This window comes from Cucumis sativus, chromosome 2 (genome assembly GCF_000004075.3).
Source record: "Cucumis sativus cultivar 9930 chromosome 2, Cucumber_9930_V3, whole genome shotgun sequence".
Taxonomy (NCBI): domain Eukaryota; kingdom Viridiplantae; phylum Streptophyta; class Magnoliopsida; order Cucurbitales; family Cucurbitaceae; genus Cucumis; species Cucumis sativus.
In genome coordinates, this window is record NC_026656.2 from 18,123,953 (window position 1) to 18,146,657 (window position 22,705).

At 32.1% G+C, this 22,705-nt stretch overlaps 2 protein-coding genes and 1 long non-coding RNA gene across 3 annotated transcripts; all 3 read left to right on the forward strand.

The window, feature by feature from the left end:
• Positions 1-538: 538 nt before the first annotated feature.
• LOC101204958 (ethylene-responsive transcription factor RAP2-1) lies at positions 539-1,767 on the forward strand. Its single transcript, XM_004142827.3, has one exon. It carries the CDS (start codon positions 1,034-1,036, stop codon positions 1,460-1,462), a length of 429 nt encoding a protein of 142 aa, XP_004142875.1. The 5' UTR covers positions 539-1,033; the 3' UTR covers positions 1,463-1,767.
• Positions 1,768-11,646: 9,879 nt separating this feature from the next.
• LOC101204222 (WUSCHEL-related homeobox 4) lies at positions 11,647-12,847 on the forward strand. The gene is made up of 3 exons (XM_004142824.3): positions 11,647-11,977; positions 12,056-12,343; positions 12,440-12,847. Exons 1-3 carry the CDS (start codon positions 11,723-11,725, stop codon positions 12,578-12,580), a joined length of 684 nt encoding a protein of 227 aa, XP_004142872.1. The 5' UTR covers positions 11,647-11,722; the 3' UTR covers positions 12,581-12,847.
• A 5,003-nt stretch (positions 12,848-17,850) lies between these two features.
• On the forward strand, positions 17,851-20,969 carry LOC105434641. The gene is made up of 3 exons (XR_968745.2): positions 17,851-19,816; positions 20,132-20,247; positions 20,480-20,969. It is a non-coding gene; the product is annotated as an uncharacterized LOC105434641 (long non-coding RNA).
• The last annotated feature ends 1,736 nt before the right edge of the window (positions 20,970-22,705 follow it).

The window sequence follows — 22,705 nt, forward strand, 5'->3', positions numbered from 1 at the left end:
CTCTCTCTCCCATCCACCGGAGACCACCGACCTTCCCCTCCCCCATCTTTCTCTCTCTAAAATTATATATATATTATTAATTAATACCCACTTGTTTTGTGCTCAAACAAAGGCTTATGAATCATATCATATCATATCATATCATTCTTCTCATCATCCAAATTACTCAAATCTCCACCCTCCTATCATTTTATTACTACACTAGTTGTGACCAACATATATCAAATTTTCTATCTTACTTAAACAATTATTCAATAGTACATTTCCCTTTTTCCTTTTATCATTAAACCATAGTCTTGATTTTTGGTTGGCTACAGTAGTTGGTTCTCATGGTTCATCTATCTCAAATTGAAGTTAGTTTGTTTTTATTTTCCACCAAAGTTCAAATTATGTGTAAGAATGGAATATCCATACTGATGAAACCTTAATTACATGAGATATAAAATAGTAAGGCATAAAAATTATAGAATTGAAATTGTGGATTAGAGAATTGCGTTGTAAAGGCGCAAAGCAAATTTGGGCAAATCCTAATCCTCTCCTCTCCTCACATGCGTGACAGTTGACACCATCCCCTCCCTCCCCCTTATGTAGGTAGGATTCATATTTTATTTATCTCCTTATCCTTCTAAGCTTGGCTTAGTTTATGGATGGCTCTATAAACTAATTATGCAATTTGCAATTCCTTCCTTTCTTTTTCTTTAAAAAAAGAGATCAAATTGTTAGATTAGATAGACAGACAGAGCGACAGACGATTGAATTTGTCGGCCATCTTTGAGTTTGTCCCTTCACCTCTCGACGACGTGGTGGCAGTCACCAATTCTCCAATTCTCCAATTCACACACTCCTTCTCTTCCTCTAATTCTTTACATATAAAACAAATACACACACACCCAACTTCATTCCTTCCCCCCTTATCAAACGCCGACCCCTCCAGTACACCAATTCCAACTCTTTCTCTTCCACTTTTCCTTCACTCTCCTTCCTGACTCGGTCTCTTCATACTATGGTTGTTGTATAATTTTGCTCTCGTATCATGGAAGAATCCGTAGAAACGACTATTCCGGAGAAGCGCAAGCAATCGGGGCGACAAGAGAAGCCATACAGAGGAATTAGGATGAGGAAATGGGGAAAATGGGTAGCTGAGATCAGAGAGCCAAACAAGAGGTCTAGGATTTGGCTTGGTTCTTACACAACCCCTCTCGCCGCTGCTAGAGCCTACGACACCGCAGTCTTCTACTTACGAGGTCCATCCGCCCGTCTCAACTTTCCGGACCTGATTTTACAAGACATGGATCACCAGCTTCTTGACGTTTCACCTTCTTCAATCCGAAAAAGAGCGATTGAGGTGGGTGCCAGAGTGGACGCCGCCGCTCATCAAACTTCTCTCCGCCAATCCAAACCCATCTCAGACAAGCCCGATTTGAACCAGTTTCCGGACCCGGAAAGCTCTGGTGAAGATTAATCCATGATCACTGTTTCATAGCCTTTTCCACTTCTGTATTTTCCCCTGTTTTTTTTTCTTTTCCATATCTCCCACTCCAAAAAGAGATTCAAACCCTTGAGATTTTGGAAATTAAAAAATGGGATGGACCCATATGGTTCCCTTCTTGATTTGCTATATATCTAAAAATATAGCTTCAAATTTGTAACAGGGGAGATGGTAAACCAAATATGTTGATCGATCCCTACAGTAATCTATCTTAATTTTTTTTGTTGCCTGCATTATTTTCTTGTGATTAGTATAGATTTCTTTTTTCTTTTTTTACATGTTCCGGAAAAATGGGTGTCCGTTTGAAAAGAGATGGAAAAGAAAGAGAGAGAGAAAGAGAGAGAGAAAGAAAAAAGGGTAAAAGGAAAATGCGGCGTTGATTGGTGAAAATTTTGATAAGAAGAAGAAGAAGAAGAAGAAGAAGAAGATAAGGATGAGTTAGTATTATGAGGGGCCGCCGTGTGGAGTCCACAAATCGAAGGATAATGTGGGCGTCTCCGTCGTCATGGTGGATGTTTTGGTTGCGAAACGGAAACGGAAACGGAAACCGATATTTGTTCTAGAAGGTCGGTGGTATTTTAATTTTATTTATTATATAGTTTAGATGGGCAAAGGTGAAGGCTGACACCACCCAACGGTGCTTTTTTTTTTAACTCATTTCTTTTGGGGTTTTCCCAAACATTATAAACCCGACCGACCACTTCCCACTTACCTCCCATTCTCATTTTATTATATTTCAAATCCTTCCTTTCATCTTTATCTTATTGCTTCCTCTATTATTATCATTCACCCATAAATATCTTTAAACATTCTTCAATCCTTACCTAATCCTCAGGTGCCAAACCATAATACACTCTTTTCTCTTTTGCCTTTTAACTTTCAAAATTGGCCCTCACCTCTTCTATTCACCTCAATAGAAGAATAAAACACAATTGCAAATTGCAAATTTCACTACTTTCTTTTTATAATCTTTTACTATTTCTCACCTTATTTTATCTTTTACTATTTCTCACTTTAACTAAAATTTCTTACCATTTTTTAATAACTTCTAGAACCATCTTTCTTAATTTCCATAATCTAAAAGAAGATGACCATGAAATAAATGAACCAAAGTTTATTAGAACTTGACCTAAATGTTACTATGTATTTTGAGTTTCTCAACTAGGCCCAAAATGAATGGGCCATGAGACCACATTGAGCCCAACTATTTCTCTCACTCTCACTCTAAAGAAGATGACAACGTTCTCTAATCACTAATTCTTCACCAAACTGTTTAGTTACTTCTTAAATCCTTTACTTATACTTCGTCTCAGTCCTTTTCCTCCATCTAAAACAAAATTAAACTTACCATCAAATTTCAAAGACAACAAATTAATTTTCAAAGGATAATAGAACGTAGATAACGAAATAAATAGAGTTATAGACAACACTTTGACAATTAATTTTAGTGTAATATATTTTTAAAAAATTACAAATATATAAAAAGTCATGTTTTAAATAAACTATAAGTAAGTCTACGTGAATAGATTTGTGATTACAAATTCAGAAGTTAGTTTAAGTTGTTATTTAAAAACAAAAAAGAAATAAAAAAAATATGTTGTAATTATATAAGAAAGAGAAGAAGAAGAAGAAGAAGAAGAAGAAGAAGAAGAAGAAGAAGAAATGATGAGCAAATAATTGAAAATAAAAATGTGTTTGGGTCAAAATGGTGAGATTGGGAAAGAAGAAGAAGTCAATGATGAAGGAAATAGTGACACGTGTGAATGGCGAATGGCCTTATAAATATAAATGATGATTGGGTTGGGACGGCGTTGAAATTTCATATAAAAATACAAATACTATATTATATATACTCCAAAATCCAATAACTCTAACTTTTATGTTTTTTCTGCTTCACCCCCACAATATTCTTCATCCTCATAAATATTCATGTCACCCCCACAATATATTATACATATATATGGGCACCTCCCCCCTCCCCTTCATTTTCTCTCATTTTTGTCTTCCTTTTATGAAAATAGTTTGGGGGCTATGTATAATAATTAAAAGCTAAGAAATAGGCATTACAAACTGCATGGTTGAAGGAAAGTTGGAAATGTTACAAACTTTGTTTAATATCTTAACCAATGTGTCGTTCCATTTAGTAGAATGAGATAAAAACCTTGACATGGGTTGCTGAGAAAATGTGTTCATGAGAGAGGTTTGAATAATATAGAAGTACAAAAATATGGGGATCAATAATTTAGTTGAAAGAAGGGATGGGGATGTGGTGTCTTATATGTTTGAATTATTGGTGAGGACATGATAGGTAGAACAAAGAGAATTATATCAATCAAAAAAAGAAAAAAAGAAAGAAAGAAAAAAAAAAGGAAAGGAAAGGAAAGGAAGAGAGGTTGTGGAAGTGAAAATTATTTGTTTGTGAAACAAAAAGAATAAGAAAGAAAAGAAAAGAAAAGAGAAAAGGAAAAAAGGAATGTTAGCAGTGGTATACCATCATTTGGACTGGCATCCATTTACCATTCAAATCAAAGAGGGAAAAAAAGCCACTTTTTTTCTGCACAAATGCATTATAACTTTATTTTTATTTTTATTTTTATTTTAAAAAAATAAAATTGAGTACCAAAATGCACCCACTTTCCCTAACATGACAAGACCTAATTCTCATCCTTTCCTTTCAACTTTCCCTAACTTTCTTGGGAAAAATAAATAAATATATATACATATATATATTTGAAAATAAGAAAGGGGTGAAGAAAATATTGGAGTGTGGAAATGTAAAGTCATTGGCCCCAACAAAATCTGTTTGGGAATATATTTGAAAACCATCAACAAAATAACAATCATGCCTCTCCTACTACTACACTACACACACTGCCCTTCATTCTTAATTAAAATCACCTTTTTTTTCTTTTCTTTTAGTGTTGAATTTTCAACAATCACTTTCCATGAATTTCCTAGCTAAAAAGGTTTCCAAGCAAAAATAAAGATCAGAGCATGGAAAAATAAAGTTACTTAAAGCCAATTCCAATAACCCCAAATGAAAAACAAAAGGACAAAAAAAGAAGGTTAAGATTGAATATGTCAAAATGACCCATTTATTGACTTTTCCTTAGGTCCTTTGCCATCTTCTCTCCTTTTTTTTTTTTTTTTTGTTAAGTAATTAATTTTTAGTTTAATGTAATATAGCTTTAGTATAATTATTGGGTTTTGTTTTTCTCTCTATCTCGTCAACACCTTTCCTTTCTTTTCTCTATACTTTTAACTAATGGGTAATTATGTAGGGGTTCTTTTATTATTATCATTGCTTTTTCTATATAGAGTACGGAAATTTTGGAAAAGGAAACTACTTTTTTCTATACTCAACTTCCGTTTGAAAATGGCTTCAATTCAATTGTAGTCCACCTCCCTGGCTTTGAGAAGGTTCACAAAATATGAGAAATTTTGTTTACAATAATTAAGAAAAAAAATGTTTTGATTTTACTTTGATGATAAAAAAATTTAGATTTAGTTGATATAAGTTTATCAACAATGGCTGCCCTAATTAATTTATTATGGTATAGGCAAAGGTATTATCTATGAATTACCCTAATTATGTACTAACCAACTTCGTGAAGTGTGAAGTTTTCATTGTGGAGATTATTGGGCTCTACACTAAGCCCACTTAATTAGTCCCCCTAATCTAATGCGGGCTCTTCTTTGATTATAGGTCCTTGATTTAGGATAATCGATGGCATAAGTAAACACATTACATCCAAGGGTTTGCTTTTTTCTTTAAAAATAATAAATACTACATATACCCTATGTTTTTTCTTTTAATCCTTCTCTATTTCGTTTTATTGATATTTTACCAGAGATACAAACCTAATTAACGACAAAGAATAATACACTTTAATATCTAGAATAATATCTTCAAAAATATTCTATTTACGTTAATAGCCTAAATAGATACTAATACTTAAACCCTATAAAGTTTTCAAATAATTTTATTTTCAAAACTTAGATTATATATCATATCCTACTTAACATTATAACATTTTTCAATATTTTACTACATTCAACGTATAAATTTACATATGAGAGAAATATGTTAACACAAGTTTTTAGTTCTAACATGCAAATTTGTACTCTCCTACGAAAAAAACAGAATGAAAAACTTTTCTCTTTTTCAAATGAAAAAGAATAAATAAATAAAGGTTTGGATAAAAATAAACTATTGATATGGATGGAAAATAAAATTGACTTAATATACTATCTGCCATGTGCATTGAATTTTGATCATTCATGTTAACTTGTTATTTATAAGAATCGTCAACTTCTTTAATTTAGTCAGTCCATAAAAATTTGAAAACGTGTAAAACACAATATTATAAACTCAAAATGTCGTGACTCTAAATTAATTGTTATCGAATACATATCTATTTTCTATGCATTTCTTTCTCTTTTTCGAAAATTTTGTTGCTTTTAATATTTTAAGTATTTTTCATAGAAAAATGGTCTTAGTTGGGCAAAAACCAATCAACTGTAATCTTCAATTATTATGTATAAAATGTTTGACTTATTTGTTTGAGTAGAAAGTGCCTAATCAATGAAATAAAATTTAAGTTGTTTTTATAAAAAATAACTTAAATAAAAACGACATTTTAAAAGAATATTTTTCACTCGTCAATCCAAATAAATTCTAAAAAAATGATTAATAAAATTAGTGATGATTTGAAAGAAGGATAATTTCAATTCAGATTTTATTCTATCAATAATATTATAAATGAATAAGTATATATTAGCATGTTAAGTTGTTGATCGTATTATTAACATGCAACATGAATGTAAAATTACAAACAAAACCTAACTTTAGTGAATGAATCCTATTGATTATATAGGCCAAAGTTTTTTATACGAATAGTTAGACTTGTAATTTTTCATCTTCAACTCCTGAAACCGTTTGGTGGTTACATTTTATGACATTTACAAATATCATGGCTGGAAGCGACATCCATTTGTCACAATGCTAATTGCTATCCCCTTATTTTAAACTCTCCAACTCAGTTGCTTTATGGTCTCTTGCTCCGCTTCTCTTGTTCGTAAACTTACTCTTTCTTTCTTGATTCTCTCGCTTAAGTTTAGCTCAGGTAGCTTCCCTCGCTTAAGTTTAGGTCGGGTAGCTTCCCCCTTCTAAAGAAACACAAAGAGCTATTCACATGGAAACACACAAATAAGAAAACACACGTTCGTTATGAGTTTGACTATTACCACTCGATATAGTGAGAAGGTCGAGTGATCCTCGGTACTGCTAATACTAGAAGGTGGGTCCTCGGATCCATGGTACCAATTTCATGAAATTTTGTATGGTATTGTTAAGTATTATTAAAATAATCTATAAGGTGAATCATGTATATCCTGAGGTGATAGGTGGTTTAGTACTGTCTAAAATGCTCAAAACAATAATATAAAAAGGAAATTGAAAAAAAGAAAAAGAAAACAGAAGAAACTAAAGAAGGGTATAATATAAAAAGGGAAGTTTGGGTGCATGCATATGTTGGGTAAGAAAGAAAGAGGTGGAAGATCAGTAGTGTGGGATAAAAGTGAAGTGAACGGTAGAAAGTAAAGAAAAAGGAGGGAGGAGGAGGAGGAGGATGAGGAGGATGAGGAGGATTTTACGTGGGAAATGTGTGGGGTATAGACACGTGCAAATGATGGCTATGTCTTCCCTTAATCATCATTTCCCACCGCTTCTTCCACTGTCTGGGTCCCTTTCCCTTAGCATCATCCCACCACCTAAATCACACGTCCCCCCACCCTCCCCATCATTTTTACTTTTCTTTTTTCCCTCTCTTCTCCTTCATACCAATCTCTAAATTATTCCCTTCCCCATTTTTTCTTTCTTTCTTTCTTAATTTTCAAAATAATTTAATTCATTATGAAGTTTCAAACAAAGCATTCATTTTCCTATTCTTCTTTTTCAACACCATAAAATTAATACACAAAATTTCATCACGTTCGGTTTATCATGATGTGTGGGTGGAAGAATATGAGTAATACATGTTTTTAATTAATTTAGTGAGATTCAAATCGTGGAGGTAGATTAGAATGTAAATTTATAATTAATATGGACACAGAGGGGTTTAATTAATGGTGGGTGCTTAAAAGAGGACAAAATAGAGTCAAGAGTAATGATGTTAGTACTAATTTCAACACTTTGATATATGATCATCATTTGGCTTCCCCCGCATTCATCTCAAATCAATCTTCAAAGTTATTATTTTTATTATTATTGTCATTAATATACTTTTCTTTTCGTCATATTCTAAAAATTGAACCATAGAACTAATGATTGGTTCCGTAATAAATGAATATGGGCGGAGACTGTGACTGTGAGATGCACACCGTGCGTCTGGACCCAACGCCCAACCTTACTTATTTCCCTCATTATTATGATTTGTGACGAACCAAAATTTCCCCCCAAGAGAAAATATATATATATATATATATATATATATATATATATATATATATATATATATATATATATATATATATATGTTTCTGCTTTTGCCTTTCACTACGTGGGGGAATCTCTCTTTTACCTTCCACCACCATTTACTTCTTTACACTCGTTCAATTACACTTCGTTTCTATTCTAATCATCCACTCATTTTGCCTTTTCTTTCCCCTTTCATAGCCATACACTCGATTCTTTTGACCCATTATAAGTAATCATACTTCTCTAAATTATCCACACATACGTTTTACTTCATATCAAAATTCACATGGAAACGAGAATTCTATGTCATCATGTAACAACAACAACAGTAATAGAAGAAAAAAGTGATTAAAAATTGAAAAATTATGCCTACTAATATAGTGTTTTGACACTTGTGCTTTGATACTCAAATCAAAGAGTAAGTAAATGCTACACATTTAAGAATTTGAAAGTAGTTGATGAAGTTTTTTTAGGGATATAGTGATGTATTTATTTATAAGGGTGGATGACTAAAATTATTTCATCATAAAGTTTTGAAGACTAATCAAGGAACAATTTTGCTAATTAATTAAGATAATGTATGTGAACGACATGTTAGTTAGGCACTTTGTCAGACTCGACTTCAAACCATATATACCAATTCTCCTCCTTGGATTTGTCTTGATGATATATAAAGCATCTTTTGGCTTGGGTTTTATTATTATCATTATTTTCTTTTGCCATTTCTCATGTTCTTGTTTGATGTCAAATTGTCGTTTTTGTTAAAAATCATCCATATTAATATCTATTTTGTTTCGTTATTTTACACAGTTTTATGATTTAATTACCTAACTTTCAAAACATATTATATATTTATGAAATCAAATCCATACTTATTTCTTGCCAGTTGATTCTTCAACTCTATATTACTTTTAAATTCAACCTTTCATTTTGATTAATTCTCTACAACTCATTTTTGCCCCTATCACTTTCTACCATTTATTAAGTTGCTTCGTAAAATTTCTTGAAAATAAAGTTGTGGTCAGTAATTGTTTATTGCTGAAATACATCAACATTCTCTGTTGTTAGAAGTATTGACAAATTCATCATTGCATCAGTAGGAAAGAAAACTATACTTGAAGGAAGTAATGTTTGTTCTAATTAGAACAATAATTAACCCCACTATATAATTAATTATAGAAAAAAAAAAAAGAAGAAGAAGAAGAAGAAAAGAAAAGAAGAAAAATGGTGTGAAAAGAAAACTTGATATTAGGACAAATATAATCAGTCCGTATTTGCATGGGGTCGTCCTTTGGTATCACCAACCAACGGTTAGCAATTTGAAAGCAGTACCGTCCATTTGGTGGCATTAAGAATTTGAAGCCATTGAAAACTGCGAGACATAATATGTAAGGCAAGATAGAATAATTGAGAGAGACGATCGAAGAGCATTGGGGCTTAGCTGTCTCTTAGTTTTACACGACCCAAATCAAATCTCATTAACATTTCTTTTTTGTCAAAATATCTTTTTGTGTCATTCTATTATTTCATTCCCATGTGCACACTTTTCACTCTACAATTACATTCTTATCTTAAATTTCTCTAATTATTTCCCATCTCCTTGCTTTTTGCCAAAGCGTCCCTTTTCATCCAATGGATAAAATTTACATTTTTTTTTCTTTCTCGTATATATTGTGACTCCAAGTATGGCCGAAAGCTCACAAGTGGGTCCAAACCGTCCAAACCTAAGAGATCATAATGAAAATAAACATACGTCGAAAAATAAAATTTTAGTTAAAGCCTAAAGTTTCAGATCAACCAAAGACAAACTCAAGAAATAATCGAGTTAAGCTCAATGTTTTGAGTCAACTTGACTAACTAAATGCAAGCACCATGCAACCCTAATAACGGCTTTTACTTTTTCTTTGACAATTAACATCACCAACGTCACATATAGCTCCAAACAGGTAAACCCTCTTGACATTGCCAGTACTACACATAGTAATTTTATAAATAGCTTCCTTTGATTACCTAAGAAAAAGAGTAAGTAATCTTTAAAAGAAATATCTAATATTGTTTATTTTTTTGTACATGACCGGATGATACACACTTTAATACACGTGGTCGAAAAGTGAAACAAGATTAGGAGAAGCCACTTCAAAATCCAACCTAGGACAAGTTTACAACTATTATATATATATATCAAATTTTGAGTTAAAATAAGTCCTTAAAATGCATGGAGTGATGAATGAATTTGAAGGGAAAAGAAGTTAGATATGCATAAAAGGGAATATTATATATATATATATATATATTAAGGACTAGAATGAAGAGGCCACGTGTCATGTATCCGTACACATAATTAGTGTGTGTATAGAAATGGTGTGTGTGTGTTTCTCTTTTGCGGTTTAGGCACACGTGAGTCAGCAGATGCCTTTTGATTAAAAGGTGGGTTAGAGAGTGTAAAGCCCTAAATCTAATCAAATCATAGTTAAATTTTTAATAATAGTAGTTACCATTACCGGCCAGGTAAAAGTTAAAAATGAATATAGAATGCAAGAAACGACACCGTTAGAAGGGTGCATGCAGCTGGCACATTGACAACCGTGCAGAAAAGGGAACAAAAACATATATATATATATTCTATAGAGGAAGAGAGTGTGTGAAGTAAATATAAAATAAAAGTGGTATATATTTTGGAAATTGGGTCAACAGTTCCCAAAGAAGTCTGTGGTTTTTTTGGGAATATTCAAATCCACACTCCCAGCTTTCTTTCTTTGTTTACACCAAATATATATAATTATATATTTTTTCCTTTCCTTTCCTTTCCTTTTTTTTTTTTTTTTTGCCACCACTTCACACTTGTAAAGAAATCACGACGGCTTTCAATTCTTCTCTTTTTATTTTTTCTAACTACAATAATAATAATTTATTTGCCCTTTCTTATTTCCATCTCTCCAAATCTCACTCATTTTATTTAGTATAATTGAAGAAAAAGATAATCGAGTGAACCAAACTATAACCTTACTTTTATGTTGTTGGTAAGCTGGAGTTTAGAAGTGATGTGTTCTAGCGAGGGTTTAGAGGCAGTACCTCTAAAATCAAAATTATTTACATATTTAAATAATCTCCATCCATGGCTCTAATATTTTTGTTTTTCTTTTGTGTGATTGGACTGAATTGAAAAAAAAAAGTGTATATATGTGTGTGGAGAGCAGCGTATGTCATGATAAAAAAGGGGGTAAAGAGTTAGGGGTATTGGCATGAAAAAGTATAGGGATTGGAGGAATGAGATTTTTGTTTTTTGGGTGTGTGTCATAGTTGGTTTGGTTTTCCAGCTTTATGGTAAAAAGGTTGAGAGAGAGCACCGAAAAGCAAAGACACCTTATGATGAAAGCAAGAAAAGAAAAACCACCCGATTTGACTGCCCAACTCTCTCACACACTTACCCACATGCATTGCAGCTCATTTTCTCATTAATTCTCATATTCTCTCTCTCTCTCTCTCTCTCTCTCTCTCTTTTTTTAGTTTTCAATTATTTTCAACAATATTCAAATTTACAAATTAAAATTTCCCTTTCCAAAAAAAAAAAAAAAAAAAAACTAAAGATAATATGCTCTCAAGTCAACCTCACCTCATCATTTGGTCTTGCTTCTTCCAAACACCACCTCATTTCCCACTTTCTTTTCTTTTACCAATTTTAATTATGGGGTTTGTGTTTGCGTTTGTGTGTGTATATAATAAGAGGTGGTGGGTTTGTTCCAATTCTTGACCATATGGTATTAAACATGAAGGTTCATCAGTTTGCACGTGGATTTTGGGACGAACCCTCTCTCTCCCTTGGCTGTAAACGCTTACGCCCTCTTGCTCCTAAACTTCAACAACCCACCTCCGATAACACAACCACCACCACCACCACCCTCACCACTTTCGATCTCAAGACCTTCATCAAACCCGATTGTGGTCCTCGCAAACCAGGTTCCTCCCATGATCACAGCAAAGACTCTTCCTCCTCTTCCTCTTCCCTCCAGGTAACTAATTAACAACTACTGTTCTTTTAATTACAATACTTAGAATATCTAAAAAAAAAAAACCCTTGTTTTGTACAGACAGGGGTGGAAACGCATCCTGGAGGGACACGGTGGAATCCAACTCAAGAACAAATTGGGATATTGGAGATGCTTTATAGCAGAGGAATGAGGACTCCCAATGCCCAACAAATCGAACACATCACTGCACAACTTGGCAACTACGGAAAGATTGAAGGCAAGAATGTTTTTTATTGGTTTCAAAATCATAAAGCCCGTGAACGACAGAAACAGAAACGCAACAGTCTTGGTCTTCCACACTCTCCAAGAACTCCTCCCCCTCCTCCCATCATTCCCGCCTTCCACACGGTACGTTTCCGAAATAATCTGCATGTCTTCTAATAATCATTATCCCTGCTTCCGTATAAATTAATCATAACACGAGGAATATAAATTAATTTGCAGGGAGAGGAAGACAGCCCGTACAAGAGGAAGTGCTTGTATTGGGGTTTTGAGTGTTTGGTAGAAGATAATGGTTTAATGTGTAAAAAGGAGGAAGATCATGATAGGACTTTGGAGTTATTCCCCTTGCACCCAGAACGCTGATGATCCAATTTTTTTGAAATTCAAAAAAAAAAGAAAAAAAAAATTGCATCTTTTGCTATGATCATAAGTTGTTATGAATTCTCTTTCTCTTTTTCTTTTTCTTTTTTCCTCTCGTTTTCGAGAAAAAAAAAAAAAGAGAAAAAAGAGAAAAGAAAGGTCGAAGAATAACAACTACCACTTCTCTTCTTTGTACTCATGTATGACGTACTGCCAATTTTCTTATGTGAAAGAAAGCGAAGGATAAATCCTGATTTCTTTTCCTTTTAACAAAACTTCCTTTAGTTTTATGTTAGTAAGAAAAACGGTTCCTTTTTTGAGAAACACTTTGTTAAAATGGAAGGCTTTTTTAGGTTAAAAGTGAGGGAGAAGCTATATTGGACACTGAAGTCCACAAGGGGCTACCTTCCTTCTTGTTTCTTATCCTTTTTCTTGGATTTCAAACTCTTCTTCCACTTTTTTCCAATAACTATTATAAATAAATTTCCAAACGTTAACAAAATTTGACTACTTACGGCAGACTTTCATAAAGTGCCATATCAACCCAATCTAAGGACATGAATTTTCAACTTTATTTTCTACCAAAAAAATAAAAAAAAAACGTTGAAGGACTGTTGTTAAATTGTGACATGCATGTATTTTAATGAGAGAATCGAAGTGGAAAGTGGGGGCCAATCGTCTTGGAGGGAAAAGTTGAATCACTAAATTTGAAAGAAAAAAAAGTTGAAAAAGAAAATATTAATGTGATTTGTTAGTGTCCATTAATTTCAAATATGATGATGATGATTATGGAAATATGGAAAATAGGGGTAGCTATGACTTCTTAAATAATTGTCAAATTTATCTTTGTCTATTAGCATAATTGACAATCTGTTTCACAATGATGATGATGGGAAATTTTTTGCTAAATAAAAACAAAACATTCTAATTTTTGTAATCTCTGTATTCTTCTGTAGCACTGTCCATTTTCAAATAAAGAGATTAGATATGTGTCTTGTATTTCAGAAGAGTACCATCGTTGTTTTTGCTTTATTTACTTGCCACGTGTTTGTGTTATATATGTTTCATAGTTTTCTTAAACTGTATAATATATACTTCGATCTTAGCTTCTTTCTATCTTTTTTCAACTCATATTCGTTCAATTACTGCTTGTAAAGTGATAAAAAGTAATTGTTTTCTAATTTTATATGACGTCTGGTTGATATAAGCTGCAAAGAGATAAACGTAGTTGGAAGTGCAACAACTGAAAAAACTAACTAGTCCACTAATTTGGTTTGGTTAATTTTCTTTATAGAATAAAACCTCTTCATTTGAAGGGAGAAAATTGTGAAGTGTTTATTTGGATCTGTTCTTTCAAGGGTGTAGTACATATTTGTTGTTCAGAAAAATTATTATAATACATGTATATGTATGCATGTTATTCAGAAAACCCATTAGAGAAATAAAAATGTCCAATTTTAATTTATAAAGAACAATGGCAAAGTTAAAATAAATTTTTGTAACAAAAATACCCAAAACTGGTAACTAAACCGACTGTAATCTGAATTAATTGATTAAACATTGATCCAGTAGATGTTTTTTTATTGAACATCGTTTTAATTTCCTTGTTTGCATAAAATTAATTTGTTTGGTTTGATTTATGGTTAGTCCAATAATTGAAAAAACTGAACTGATTTTCACTCCAAGTGTACTGCAAGATATACAATGAAGTGTAATTCATTTGGTATTATTAGGAAATTTGTTTTGTTCTCTTCCTGTGCACTGAAGTATATTATTCATAGATTAACAGTTTATTCTTCTCTCTTCAAAGAAAACAAACTGTAAACTTGGGAACAGATGATCTTCATAAAAATTATGTTTTAATAAAGTTTACCGGATGAATGAATTGTTATTTTTTTATCATTTTGGGAAGAACTACATATTTAAAGTGTGTTTAGTAACCTGTCAAATTTTCATTATTATGATTCAAAATACGTTTTAATCTTAGTTAATAAATACCATTTAAAAATATTGGAACAATTTAAACACTCTTTGAAAGTTCCATATCAGAGATGATTTCTTTTAATGTGGTGTAACCAAACTAATTACTTTTTCTTCAAATTTGAACATATTTAACTCAAAGTCAAAATCAACTTAACTTTTAAATATTGTTATTGTGCTTATAATATCAACCTCAACCCTTCATTCAAAAGCTTCCATTTTTCTCACTATAAAATTCATGTATTCAACTCAAATGCTATTGAAAAATATATATATAAATAAAATGCATCTTTATTTTTCTTCTTCTAAATTTTATTAAATTCAAGTGAGAAATTATAGTTAAAATAAGTATCAACTTTACGATTTAACATAACGAATTTGATTTAAGTCGGTGTATGTCATAATCTATACTATACATTATTATATATAAAATAAAAAGAAAGAAAAAAGCTATCCTTTTACGTATAATAAGCTACTTTTATGCATGCATGACGCATTAATTAATAGTTAGATGGTTTTTTTTATGATTAATAGAAGCTTTTTTTTCTTTAATATTAAAAAAGATAATTAAGATGAGATTTTGAAATGATTATCTAGGGGTATTTTTTCTTAATTAGACGCATTTGAGAAAGAAAAATAGAACCAGCTGTGTAACAAATGTAATGATTACAAGAGGAAGGACTTTAGCTTTGATTATTTAATATATAATAGGAAGAATAAAGATACTTTAGCCAATTGATCAATCAAGTAGATCGTGCTAGATTCTTGTGGGTCACTTCTTTAATCTCATTTTCACATCTTAACAAACTTTTAAACTCTTATATTATCTTCTTCTCCATTTTAACTTTCACACCTCCAACCAAATCTAACTACTTAATATTTTACATTATTATTATTTTTGTTACGATAAATAGCTCTAAAGAAATATGTTCGATTGTATGGTTGTTTAGGGTTAAGTAATAGTTATTACAAATTTTCTCATGTAGTGATTTAAACATTAGTACAATCTCTTTACATAAGTGTTATACGAGAATGTTTGGTTCTACGTGAAAAAAATGTTTTAAGAGTTTAATTGTTAGAAAAATAATGCTATTACATATAAATATGTAGAAGTATAATAATAATTGTATATTTCATATCAACTTAATAATTAGTAATTAAGCTCAATTTACTAAAATACAAATTGAAGATAGAGATGTTGTTGCAAACTTAAAATATATGTAAGAGATATTTTAGATAACATGTTTAATTAATTCTTATTTTTCTTGGTATGCATCATAGTTTTATGATCTTAAAAGCCTTTTCTTAATTGTTATGGGAAAACCTTTATGAGTGGTTGAATTTTGTTTATGGTAGGCCAAATAATCCACCTTTGCTCTTTTCATTTTCCTTCTGTTTTTCAAAATAATAATGGTAAAAAAAGGGACAAACAAATGGAAAAAAATAATAATAGGAATGAGCCCTAATTAAAAAATTGTTAAGGAGGTTATTTAAAAGCAACTTTTAATATACTTTGGTCATGATTGGAACACAAACTTTAATATGTTGGTCTATTTTATTTAGATATAAGTAGTCTTTTCATATCCTTTAAATATATTTGCTATATATCAATCTGCTATGTCTAAATACACTTTAACTATGAAGCTTACAAATTAATATTTCAGGTAAACTTCTAATTTCATTGACTAAATTTCATGTTTAAGCAACTTATCTAACTCTTGCTCTTCATTTAGTTCATGCACAATATCAACAATAATAATTAAAAAAAAAAACATAATTTTCTTTGAGGTATTAAAAATGGGAGTTAATCATATGTTTTACAATTTAGAAGAATATTATTTTTAACATAATTCTCAATTGATAGCTCATTTAGAATGTAAAAGTTGCATTTACTCAAAGTTATTAAAAGTAGAAGTAGTTTGTGAAAAGAGTGAAGAAAAGGGGCATGCCTTTAAATGAAGGCCGATGTTGAATTTCAGTGGTTGGGCCCAAATTCTCATGGATCTTTAAAGCCCATTTCGATTAGCACACCCAACTCATTCCACAAATTAAAAGGAAATATGGTTATACAATGTAAAAGCATTGACTGAATCCTTCTTTACTTCACTAAGTGACAAGCACATTACCACTGTGCTATGTGCTATGTATATATTATCTTTGTTGGGTGTGTTCTTATCTTCTAGATCTTCCCCCTTGTGTTGACTAATATAACTCTTTTTTTTTCTTTACTTGTTTATCTCATGTACTTGAATGTTGTATAAAATATGAAACCCGAAGAGTCATTTATGTTGGTGTCTCTTCCGTAGGACTGTGTCGTTGCCAAATTATTGGGGACTGGGGAGGAGATATTTTTTTGGCTGCTTGCGATATCTTATTTGAGTCTAAATTATAATTTAACCATCTGATTTGACTCGACAAACTCTCCTATACGAGGCGTTCAATTTTCATTGTTTATAATATTCATCCTGGTCCTACGTTCATTGACAAAACATTTTGATAATTGATATATGACATGGTGGCTTATTTATTTATTTTTAGTTCTGGGTATCTAGCTTCCTTACTAGATTGTCTGATAATTGTGTTTTTTTTTTTAATCAGACGTGGTATTATGTACAATCGAATTTTCCCAGATGTGTTTTTTTTGTTTGGGCAAAGCAATTGATCTGTAAACGTTCTACCATACACTTTATAGTCTTTTGGCATCGTTCTACTCTATATTGCAAGATTGTTATAGATAATTCAGCCGTGTTAATGAATATGGTTTTGTTTAAAGACGTATGTTGAGAATAAAGAATCTGCACAAAATGCAGTAGGTAAGCTAATGGAATGCTGATCAATTACTAACAAATCTGGACTTGGATACTTTACTTGTGGAGGTCGAAGTGTTTTGGTTTTGTTAACTTAGAAAACGTACATGATTCTGTGAAAGCAATAACTGATGTACTTGAATAATAAATAGTTTGATTGCAAGAAGAGATAGGTTGAAAAGCTATGGAATTTTTTAAGGGAGCCGAAAGTTCAAGAGCTGGTTGAGCGTAGTATAGATGATTTACTTGCTCCGGATATAAGTCTAGTTGATAGCATTGATGATTACAAATTTACCGTAGTGTTATACGAGTTGCCACAATTTCCTCGTACTACGTTTCTTATTATTGGAGTAGTAATAGACAAATTTTCCATCTGAACTTCTGTTAAATTTACAGAATATGGTCCAAATGTACCCTTATGTATTTGTTCTCTGATCTATTTTAATGTCTTGGGTTGTGATCCTATGGTTCTAATAATTTGATATTACTCATGCACTTTTGTATGCAAAATTTGTTTCATACACAAGGAATGTAACTCTTATTCATTGATTGGATCTGTTGGCTCTAATTGTCTCTCTTTTAGTGCGGAGTATATTTCATGGAGATTACTCAATTGGCAAGACAAAAATATTAAGATTCATTGTAAAGGAAACTGACCATCTCCTTAATGATAGATATAGTTCTCATCTTCCATAGTTTTTCTTTTTCTATGTAGAGCCATTAACAATTGGATTTTTTCGAAAAAAAATTGGAGCAATCATATACAACTTCCAGGCTGCCGGCTCAATGGTTGGTTGTCTCACTTTCCTGTGTATGTTTTGGATGTTCTCTATATACTACTACTCGAAATTTCAGGTAAAATTATAGCTCTCTTCCATTCATCAAACTACTGTTATGAATAAACACTTGAATATGTATGCATTTTTCAATAGAACTATGTGTACTATCACCGAGTTTTTTACATTGTCTTCTCACAAATCTGAAAATAAATGTTTATCTTATCATTTTGTGTGCTTTCATAGTTTGTGAAACGGAATGAATGAAGTCTTCTGGTTAAATATTTGCAATACATACCTTTTCTAGATGCTTGTGACCATGGAGTGAGTGTGTTGTAACTTAAAAATGCAGCTCTTTTGATATCAATTCAGTAATGATTCTTCCTAACATTTTTGCTCATTGATAAATCTTTTTCGTAACCCTTGGCTTAGATTTGGATGGTGGCTTATCCCCCACTTTAGATTTGGATGGTCTCCTTTGGTACTTTACTGTAAGAAACAAAAATAAAATTTCTCTTGACTCAGCCTGAAATTTTTTCTCATTACTGTGTGGATATGACTGATACCGATAATCTTGGCAATCACGATGGTGGTAGAAGGGTCAACCTCAGATGCTTTGAGGGTTAGGGCGACTCGAATCATGGGCCCGGGATAACCAAATATCATAGAGATTGTTAGTTATCCCACTAGTTTAACTGAGATCCATGCCAACGAATTGACATAATACGTTTTGTAAATTTCCCCATTGGAATCCTAGATCGTCTCTCCCATGTCCTTTTCCTTTATGGATATATGGGTGCATGATTTCTCCGGCAGGTATTTGGTGATATTCTGGTGCTCCCTCCCTGGGTTGAGGATTGCTATTTTTTGCTTTTTTATTTGATGGGTTGATAATGATTTGTGCTGTAATTCTGAGCATTAACATGGAGTGTATAGCAAAGAACGACCATTCTAAATGGTCGAAAAGTAGGTAGTAGAAGGAAGATGCAAAGACAACAAGTTAGAAAAAGAACTTCCCCGCTATGTGGTCTGATAAGGCTTTTACCATGAACTACTGTGTCACCTGAGATTTGAAGACACTTCGGAGGGTATTTAACGAGTGTTTTTGAGATTCCGTATGACATCTCAGCTGTTCAATTAGCTTCCGTTGAAGGGGCTGGTCGCATGAACGTTATGTGGCTGCTTGGAAAATTCAACGTTCATTGGTCTTGCATTTTGGAGACAGCTAGATTTATCATCATGGCGTAGAAGAGTAAGACAGTTTGGAATATATATATATATATCCTAGGGTGTGCATTTTTTCATATTGACCCTGTACATTTCATTAGTTTGCTTTTACATGGAACCTCAAAGTCTAGGACACATTTCTTTGTCCTGTAATTTCCAATGTCCAGCCGACACCTAGGAAACATCATTTACCTTCTAACACGTGGATTGTGATGAAAGTGGACACAATTAAAATAAAGAAAACGGTTTGATGTTTATCTTATCAGACCCACGTCTCTGTTTGTGAAACCTCTTTGAAATTGCATCTGTTTTCCCTGGCCTTTTCACAATTTCCATCCTAACTATTTGATTACCTTCTTCTCTTCAATGATTTGAGTGCCGGTGGCTTCCCACGTGTGAGGCTTAAGCTGCGAGCAAATACCTTTCTTATGAACGAGGACTTTGAATAGGTAACAAATCCAACTTATGGATCAAGTTTACTGGTAATTTTTTAAGACAACTCAAACAAGTTAGTTGGTGGGCTTAAAATCTTGAGCTCATTTTTAAGATCCACCCAATAATTTTTACCATTCTTTGGTTCTGATGTGAAGATTTACTGACTGAATTTTTTCCCAATAATGTAATATTTGCAGTATGTTTTTTTCTTTATGAGGGTAGAAGTGTGGATAGTAGAGGAATTCTAAATGTAGACTGAATCAATTAGATACTGTTAGTTGGTAGTAAATTAATATCAAACCTACCTGTTTCGTATTTTCAATCTGCAGGTTTAAACACCAGGATGAGGCCTATTTATTTAATTAATGGGCAAGTGGAAGAGTGACATTTTAAATTGCATCGGATGCCTGCCATGCTTGCTTGCTGTGCCATCCTTCCCTTGATGGTAAAGTTAGTGAATATTTTTGGCTTCTCTCAATTATCTATTTTGCAGATCACGGGAACTTCTTAGACAGTTTACTTTCAAATTTTCCAACTTTATATGCAAAGTTCAATGAAACTTAATGATGAAAAAGGCCTTTTTTTTCACATATATATTTATTTTCCTGTTTATTGCTATGTGTCTGATTTTTAAATTGGTAGTTGAAACAACCCAATGTGATATTATTGTTTTGCAGTTATGGGTGAATGACCAATCCACCAAGTACTGACCTTTGCATCATTTTAACCCTTCTTCCTTAATCTATGTAATTAAACTCCCTACATTTTTTACTAGATGGTTTGGTAAGTATATTTACTGCAGTATTTGCAGGTGAAAGAGATTGGCAATGTCAGTTTTCAGTGATTATTGCAACAGGCTCTTTTTCATTCCTTTTTTTTTTTTTTTTTTCTTTTGTAATTATTTAAAAAGTCTTAGCTGATAGGTGGGATTGATTAGCACATTTTTCCGCTGTTTGATTATTGACAAAAGTTGCAACCAGTTTTCTTCTTTCTTTGACACATTCATTTTCATTCAATTTCATCTTCTTTCTACTCATTTTGAGAAGAAAATTGCCAACTGACAAAGATGCCCACTTATAATGGTGGGTTAGGAGAAAGGCAATCTTGGTTCCCTCTTGGTTTAGCTTGATAATTATATCTACCGCTGTTGGTGAAAAAAAAAAAAAAGAAGAGAAGAAAAGTAACCCATCTCAATTGCCTGTTTAATTTCCATCTCCTAAACCCTTTATGCCTAAGCACAGTATATTAGATTAGGTGATGGCCTCAAATACCTGATTTCTGGGTTTGGTAGATCCATGATTTTTGGGTCACTCTATTTTTTCTAAAGAAAAATAAATTTTAAAATGAATATATTGAATTTGCAAAAGAGGAGGAAAATAGGTTTAAAATTGTAATTATACGAAGATTATTATTAGGTTTCAGACTCTCGTTTTGGCAGCCAACCACTGTGTTTTACATTTACCCCACTTCTTCACAGGTAGTTTATTGATTCAAAGGGTCAATCTCTCTCTCTCTCTCTCTCTCTCTCTCTATATATATATATATATAGATAGATAGATGTATAAATTTATGTGGGTGCATGATTGAGGCTTTGATGTATTAAATTGATATATTTGAATTAAGCAAAAGCAGCTAGATAGATATAGAGATTGTGATAAAAGCTGAGCCGTTTGGGTTGTTGATTATCCGAAGGCTTGGGTTAGGCCATATATTTCTCCAATTAGTCAAAAGCATTGAAATTTTCTAAATATTCTCTATGGTGGGAGAATCGTCATCTCATTATCATAATTAGTATGTGTGATTATTATTCTAACCAAAATAAAAATAAAAAATAAAAAATTTCCCTTGAAAGAAGCTGTGAAGCATTTGTTTTTTACAAGCAAACTCATATGGTATGGACAAATTGCTATCATATTGTGTGGCCTCATTTTATGGCATAAAAAAATACAGGGTATAATAGCAAAGCAAACCCACAATTGAAAGACAGTAATAAATTTAATTTTATATATATTAAAGAAAAGTGGTAATACGACCAAAACCATAAAGAACGAATAGGCCCACAATTGAGATATGAACGGTGTGGGGAGGTGGCCATTCATTTAAAAAGAAGAAGTTGGGTTAGAATCTGGCCTAATACTCAAGTAGCCTTCACCCTTTCACACTTCTTTTAAGCAAAGAAGAGGCTTCCATACATTAACCTTTACCCACTGCCCAATAAAATCCAAAACGTATAAAATAAGAGGGATATGATATGATTCTGTATTTCCAAAATATGAATTTTTACGTTACACCAAGCAAAATGCTAAATAATAATTTTTTTAAAAAAATTAGGTGTATTTGAATGATTATTATTGTGATTATTATCATTTGTTTTGTTGTTTGACCACGTGATGGGTAAAGAAAAGAAAAAAAAAAACCCCATTAATAGATGGTCAAAAATTACACACAAACAGCCCTGGCAGCAAAGAAAGGAAACCAAATCTCAAGTTTAGGAATGGGACCCATGAAAGGAAAAGTATCATTGCCACGTTTACGAATTTTGTTTTGGGTAAAATTTTCATAATTTACAAACCTTGATTGTTCTGCAGTGGTGGAATTAGAGAGTTTAAAGGAAAGGAGAAGGAAGAAGAAGAATAAGAAGGAAGTGGGGTTGAAGGTATCCATGGCGGACATTGGGGGGCGGGTGTTTTAGTTTTAATATTCAGTAATTTTGTTGCGTGTTTAGTGTTTTCTCTTTTAAGGGTTTTTAACAAAGATGGAGACTTTTGAACATGAGGTCTGAGCCATTTGGTAAGCGGCCCAACAGGACACACACTTTTATTCTCTTTTCTTTTCTTTTCTTTTTTTTTCTTTTCGTTTTTTTTTTTTTTCTTTTTTGGTTGTTTTTATCTCTCAATTTTATT